We start from the raw sequence: 8,043 nt of genomic DNA on the forward strand, positions 1-8,043 counted from the left end.
TCCCCTCCATTAAACAAACATTATATTTATCAGCTAATGCAGTTTACTTGTGTATCACGTTGACTCGTAAGTGACCTAAAGTAACCTCGACGTTACACGCGCCTGATAAACATGACATGCGGTGGACGCGTGATCAGACGCTTTGACCTAGTTTATTACGAACGAGTTGAATTAGGTATACGAATGGGTTTACGTTTATGAACAAGTTAGCGCTGTGCATTAAGTGAACAAAAGTGCCAACTCTTAGTAGCTCAACAACATACGTGACGCAAGAGACCGTGAAGTTGCTGACGTCACACTTTGTTGCTGACGTCACACGCGAATCTATTCGGGTTCGTGCGAATAGCTTTTCTGTTTATTCGGGTTCGTACGAACCCGAATCTTTTGTAAATTGGCACATCCCTAGTTAAAGCCCTTTAAATCAAAACACACAAAATGGTTGCCCATACAACATGAATCACTTGATCATGTAATAACTCACTTAATCCAAAAAGTGGTGACTTTCGGGTCAAATGAGTAACATGAGTTTAAACTAATTTAGGTATACTGTGTATAACAGTGTGGATCTATCATCTTATTACCACTGAGGCCATTTACATTCTCAGGAGACAAAAACATTCATAACCATTAGCTGACCACTTCACTTCATATTTATGTTACTGTGGTAGACAGGTAGGCTTACACAAGTAAACGTAATCGTTATCACCTAAGACCACATAATACACACAAATGAGTAACAAAAAAAGTTGTTTTTAATACTTTTGTAATAGCTGCTTAGGAAAATCTGGCTGGATTTGCACCTCATACTCACAGGCCAGAGACCACAGTATAACTCTGATTAATTATGAACATACATGTGTTACAAGTTACAAAAAAAAAACAAGAATAGGAAAATATAAGTTGTTTTTAAAACTTTGTAATCGCTGCATAAAAATTTTACTGGGTCTGCACCTTATATTTACAGTATAACCCTGAATTATTATTAAGCTAGACAAGTTATAACTTACTTCTAAGGATTGTTTTCCACCATAGGACATTTTCTTAACTGCAACAGCTTCATTTGTGTTGACATTTCTGGCCTGAAAATAAAGTTGTTTCAAATTTAGTTGTCAGACAGGTTAAAATCATAAATAACTAATAACTATGCTTGGAGTATCTTAGTAAAGAGCCAACTTGGACCTAAATTTTAAATGTCTCGTCTCCCTGTAGGAATGTAGGTGTAAGTAGTCACCCCAGCAGAATAAAACAGAAAAATAACAATGTGCAGGTATAGAAAATGAGACCACAATAGAAAATAGAAATGTACTTTTATATAAGTACCTTTTTATGTTCAAAGTAAATTGAAATATATAACACAACTATAAATTCTTTTTTAAAACACACAAGGTATTCCATAGATAAACAGTGTGGCAATTCCAATGTTATTCTAATGTTATGGTAAGCATAACACCATACAGATACAAACACCAACAGAATGATTCAGCACTCACATAATAAACTGCACCGAAACTGCCGTGTCCTATTTCTCTCAGGTCATCGAAGAGTTTATCTGGGTCTTCTGTGAAAAACAACGCAGCTATGGCTGGGTCCTTTAAATTCCCTGCTTTATGGCCTGATTTATCCGAAGGCATGCTGTTAGTGCTGTACCTGTGACCACCTGGTATATAGGCCACTACAGGCACATCTTATGTTGAAATGAATGAAGTTGTGCGGCAGAGTTGTCTCAGTAAAGTCCAAATTTGAGTCAGCCACACAATAAACAACGACCTATGCCATACTTACCACCACTGTCTATAAACAGAAAACAGTTTTTTTTTTAAACAAGAGCCCATAATATATAGTACATTTTCATCATGCTATAGCATTTGCACAAGTGTACATTAATATACAGCTACTACAGTTAAAAACTCTCTGCCACAACAGGCAGGCCAAGTCTATTAAACTGCCCTTTCAATATAAAAATAAACATAAGAACCAACATTCAATCTGCCATACAATAAAACATCAGTCCTTTTATACCAGAAGAGCAATTTACAACATAACATGCCTGGTAGCAACGACGGGAGAATAGGCATAGCTAAGCTTGCATATTTAAAGTCCTATTGATCCAGCAATAACAATTCCAATTTAATTACCTAACACACGCACACAAACCAATGTTCAACAAATGCTTAGTGTTAATTACATAGGTGCATTCCGTTATAATGTTAGTAGTTACACAACAGTTGCATAATTGCTGTACAAGCTGCTTAATCACACATTGCGCCTTCGTAAAGTTTATCGCGTGTGCGTTTACATTATATCTTCTTATTACTGCTTGACTAACAACAAATAAACCTACTTAGCTGTTCCTGCCCGACAAAGTGAAAACACTATGTACTTGCGTGTAAATATTTCCTGGCATACTTTCCTATCCCATTGCGTTGCGCCATAGCATATAATCATTATCCAGTGCGCAAAAGGAAGAACTGCATTGTTGGTTTGTTCTGCAACTGACACTTTGTAGCCACACATACAGACGCGAAGCGTTTCCTATGACGAAACAATGAAGCGACAGACACGCAGCGCGATCGAAAAACGCGTCCAATTTACGATCGTTTGTGGCTGGCTGTTTACTTATCTCTTAAATTTGCTGACTCGAAACATCGAGAGTGTTTCCTTAAATAAAGTATCGCACATCCAATACAACTCTGGAGAAACTAAAGTGCTAACGCCAATTAAAACAACAAATCAGCGCGTTTGCGATAGCTACAGTCTACACTTTCCTAGCCAAACAAAAACTGTTGCGGCATAATATGCTCTCTCTCTTTCTGGTATTGCAACTGTTTTGCTTCGTTTTTGCGCGATAACCGAATTGGGATATCTTGCGATCTCAGGTTCGCGTCGTGTCCTAAAACTGTCACCAACAGCGCAGATAAGATAGCTGATTAAAAATCTATGGCAAGCAGCCGTACTGTGAATCAAACTGGAGCTCTACATACTCACATGCATACTTGCATGCTTTATTTGGAAACACAGCGTACTATGATATCACAGTTGGCCAGCGATTATTGAATGCGCATACCTCAACGTACATTAGTCGGGCAGGCAGCGGCTGGCGGTTATCAATAAGTGTATACATCTGTGTGGATTATATTTAGAAGCAATTACGCCACATAGCGCACCGTTCGCGGCCCCTAAACGCTTATGATGCAATTATCAACACGGGGTAACGTTAAACGAGACTGGGCGCAGATTAAGCCGATTTTAAAGCGATGTGCAAACGTTTCGGCTTAAACGTTGTTCGTTTAGGCAATTATTAGCCAAATTCTTCATAGAATTTACCTGTGTGTGGTAGACAGCTAGGCTGGGGCCTATTTATATGTCATTATGATGAATGTGACGAAATTTATATTAGGTTTATAAAAAACAAAACTGCGTTTTAAAGGTAACTATTATTGTGCATAAAGGCTTTCAATTATGAAGAAATTTGAACACGAAACATTACTTTCGAGCGGCGTTTGGTGAAAGTAAAAATCGAAAACGGGTCGATCGTGGTAGTGACGTATTTAGAAACGATGACGTCATTATTATAGACCGGGTGCTCTTTACATAATATAAATTATATGTGCTTGCTTCAAAGCGGTATCCATTTATATACCTTGGGCAAAAAGGACGGAAAACCAAATAGACTGAAAATGAAAATGCTCGAAAAGTAGGTCATGTCTTTCTACCCGTTTGACAAGGTGAATACAAAACTTCAATAGTTGTTTCCTAACAGGGAGATGTAATCCTTTGGCTGCTGCCTCCCACAGAGCTGAGTTTGTGGGAAAATAACGGGAGACTGAAGATCTATTGGACCGAACATACGGCTGGCTGTTTACCGTTTAATCCCGAACAGGTTAAGTGTTATTTGTTTTAAATTGTTAAATGATGGACTTGGTTCCTAGAAATTGCAGTTTAAAGTGCTGTATAAAAACACATTCGTTTTTTTGGCTGGCAAAAGTTTTTGGTGAATGCTACTGGAAAGATACGCAAACGATTGGCCTTTTATGAGACGGTATTATGTCGTAAATCAAATTGCAAATTTTCGCCAAAAAAATATAAATTTTAGAGCTTCAGAGTGCAAGTACTGTAATAGTTCGTTTGTTTGTGCAATATCTCTATTAGAATATTCGGTTTAAGTTTATTTCTCTGAACGATTTTCCGGCCACGACCGCAAGAATGTTAAGTGATAGATTGCGCACATAGATACCTACTAACCTTTTTACCTTTAACGCTTAGTGTGTGTGCTAAATATACGATCAATTCAAAGTATAAACCAATAAAATCAGGATTCCTGATTCTAATTATATCTCTTATAATACGTAGCCAACCCTTGAATGGCTTCATATCAAATTCTAAGAAACCGCGGCCGATTCTCGTTAATTTAAACGCGGTTCCACAACAGGTGTTCGTGTCGTTGAGAATCGACGTTAGAAAGAATTCGTAAAAAATCAATACCAAGGATCTTGACTGTTTCTTAAACCGACGTTGACAGCTAAGGTTGGAATACAAGGTTACGCGGTTTCTCGTGGCTCGGAAACGCCAAATTTCTCATCAAGCGCGAAGTCCACGAATATGAGTGTATTTACTACTTCTGGTATGTCGTGCAGGAGGTCATCGACCTTTTACTACGGAGCCAAACATGCGGCAAGGCACTTGACACTGCTTTATCATCTGTTTACAAGGCGTAAACAGACAGCTCGAGGTAATGGCTGTGCTGCTGTCTTGAATTCCGCGAAGACAAAATCCAACAAGAAAAGTGCGCAGATGGTTGTAAATTATGCGGTAAGTTGTAAAATACTTTCATAGCAATTACACGACAGTGGAGACCCTGTGGCAAAAGCTCTCTTATTTTTAAAATATGGCACCAGACAGTCGCTAGTGCTTCACAATTCAGACTGGTCACTTTTTTATCAACCTTGGAACAAAGGCATACCATTGAAATTATAAGAGGCGTCCAAATGCGACAGAGACGTCTCAACGGCTGCGCGAAAGTTTATACAGAAAGCCAACAAGATATGGAAGTAGGAACAAAAGGCTGGTCACCCGTGACTACGCTGTGCAACTTCTTAGAACATTTGAACGTGCGCTGATCGCTGACCCACCGTGTCGACAAAACATCACATAAATCTCATCAAATAAACGAAGATTAGTTAAAACGGTGGAGAGGATTGATTTAGCGGCAAAATGACTGTCATTAAAACACGCAACGGGTAAAAACTACTTGAGAAATACAAATAAAAGCGTGGTTGCTAAACCCAAAAGGACGCGCTGTATTGATCTATTACGTCACACAGCCCAACTTTCCACGGTTTGTGACGTCACAGGTGCTTGGCGATTTCCTGCAATGATGGCGCCCTATGAGAAACCTTACACCAAATGAGAAAGGTTCTAGAACACGCGACTTTGCGTCCACGTAAAGGCTTAGGTTACTAAGCTGCCACACTATAAACTGCTAACACACAAAAGTCCTATTTTGCCAAATACATAAGCCTTGCACTAAAAGTGGGGACCTTAAAAATACGTGGCACTTAAAGGCTGTAAGACACATAGTATACTGAATTCAAGAGTTAATTATCCCTGCTTCCATTTTGCTCCTAAAACTTGTTGTGCACATTATACTGTGTGTAGTAGCTAAGTATATTGGTTCAAGCATATTGCTGCACTAATAAAGAGAAAATGATGGAACCACCAACTTTAAGTGCTAATCATTAACTGCATTGCTTAAATTTTAACTTTTTCTTTGGTATCACACAACATCAGAAGATAGCCATAAAGTAATGGTTAATTAAGATTCAATATAATGTGTCAATTAAGATTCAATTCATAGCTTAAAATAGTGGTTTACTTATTACAAAGCGTATGTTTTAACGAATGTCATTTTGTCGTTACATCTAGTTTTTTCGTTTTTATTATTTTTTAACTTACACTACTGCAATCAAAGAGATAAATAAAACCTATTAATAATTACCAGTAATATGTCAAACTTCATTAGGTGCGAAAGTTTTTACATAAAGTTGTAACATTAACATTGCTGCTATAGTTTGCATACAATTGATAGATGATGTCAGAGGAATTTACAGGCTCTAAAACTAAGTTAATATTTAACTAGTACAAGGCTCCATAGTTCATAACCCCATACCTCTTATTGAAGCAACATAGTTTTCCTTTCAAAATTTCTCCATTAAATTCAATGCACACATAAAAAGTTGGCTGGTGGCATAAGTACCGTATTGTGTGCTTATACACAATACCCTGCATACTTCCTGGAAAGTAGAGACAACCAGACACTGTATTGGCGTAACCCGCTTTGTGCCTAAATACACTTCCGTCTTAACCGACAGTTCATGCAATGTGCTGACGAATACTTAGCTATTTAAACCGCACAAACATGTCTGACTGCATGGGCATTATGCCTTGCATTGAAAACACCAGCATATCATATGTACACGCTTTAGTTTAGCAAATACACTTCCAAAAAAATTAATAGAGAATAATTTATAACCAGTTTAAATTAAACAGAAGCAATTATTCCTTTTTAAATTAAACACGTAGCAACAACAAACACGCCATATTTACACACATACAATACTTCACGATTTCATAATCTATCTAACTTCTTTAGCTTTTCTGCTAAGTACTTTCATGCACATTTAAGACAGCTACCTTTTGAAAGTTTTTTTTTGTTTTTATCCATAAGATTTGCATACTTTGCCTTTACATGTGAAAAGCATAGGACATACAACAAGTGATACAAGAATGAGAGTGACAAACCATCGGATTCTTTGAATAGCTAACCAAGTAACCAACAATGAAACAAATGTATCCGTTTAAATAAAGAACCATACCAACCAAACCTCCATTCAACACCTTATTATCGTGATTTATTTTACTAATCACTGCTTAGACTATCAGGAGCGTAACATCCTATAACGTCATAATCCCGACGTTCAACCTATTTAATCAGCTTAAGCAGCAGGTTTTCTTAAACAAATCCATTCATATCTCACAACACACATGCTGAGCTACTTGAGAAGTACATCAAGAAATTCACGTTTTCGAGATTTGAGGCCAAATTTGAAAGGTTTTAAATCTCATAATAAAAACTAGGTCAAATGGAGAACTGAGTTTTTGAACATGTGTTACGAAAACGATTAGTAAATTTGGTAACTGAAACTGAAATGCGAACAATATGATTTAACAATCAAATTACATACAATGAAAACAAGCGTCTTGCTACGTACTTGCTTGCAAGTTAAAAAAAAATATAAATTGATTAATTTGTATACGATACAGAAACAGATTTTAATAGGTTTCATAATATGTTGACCAATTAAGCAACTCAGTATACACCAAGAATATGCATGTAAGCCCAACCTTATGGATTATTGATACTGATAGACGTGATAGTATTATAATGAATACCAGAACACCTTTAGATAATTCAAAATTCATTGTACAATGCAGCTTATAAATTTATAGAATCTGTTATATTGTCAAAGAGTTTTACCCAACAAAATAGTTGACACTAGACATATTATGCCTCCCCTGCTTTAAAAATAAAAATAAAATACATGTAAAACCTTTGTAAACTAAAAATTCAGTAATAATAATATGTAAGTTTAAAGTATCTGTGAACCAAAAAAACGCAAAGGTAGATAAGTGATTTTGAACCCAGTTCAGTTTTTGTTACAATCAAGTAAATATCAACCATTTCTCTTACCAATTGCCAGGTTTTTTTTATAAAATAAACTATTGATATGTTTTAATGCAGAACTTATTTTTACACAAATATGGTTTGCTTTGTTACAAAACTTATTTCCACAAATATATATTTGTAGATGTTTTTGCTACTAAACTTACTTATTACCAGTAAATTCACTTTCATTAAACACACAAAAAAGAATACAAGGCTATTCTTATTATTATTCCACAGGGCTTAAAACAAAACATAAATAATAGATAGAAGAAGCTAACCAAGTTGGAAAAGGGGTTTACTTCTTTAATGCATGGACATCA

General features: G+C 36.4%; 1 protein-coding gene across 3 annotated transcripts in view; it reads right to left on the reverse strand.

Moving 5' to 3' along the window:
- Positions 1 to 1,788, reverse strand: part of LOC100185876 (serine/threonine-protein kinase TAO3-like) — a 22,160-nt gene extending 20,372 nt beyond the window's left edge. For all 3 annotated transcript variants that reach the window (XM_009863969.3, XM_018817768.2, XM_018817764.2), the window contains exons 1-2: positions 1,491 to 1,788; positions 1,008 to 1,079 (exon numbers count right to left, since the gene is read on the reverse strand). In XM_009863969.3, coding sequence (XP_009862271.1) covers positions 1,008 to 1,079; positions 1,491 to 1,631 — 213 coding nt within the window. In that variant the 5' untranslated portion in view covers positions 1,632 to 1,788. The remainder of the gene's footprint in view (positions 1 to 1,007; positions 1,080 to 1,490) is intronic.
- Between the last annotated feature and the right edge of the window lie 6,255 nt (positions 1,789 to 8,043).

Source organism: Ciona intestinalis, chromosome 1, assembly GCF_000224145.3.
Source record: "Ciona intestinalis chromosome 1, KH, whole genome shotgun sequence".
NCBI classification, from domain to species: Eukaryota; Metazoa; Chordata; class Ascidiacea; order Phlebobranchia; family Cionidae; genus Ciona; species Ciona intestinalis.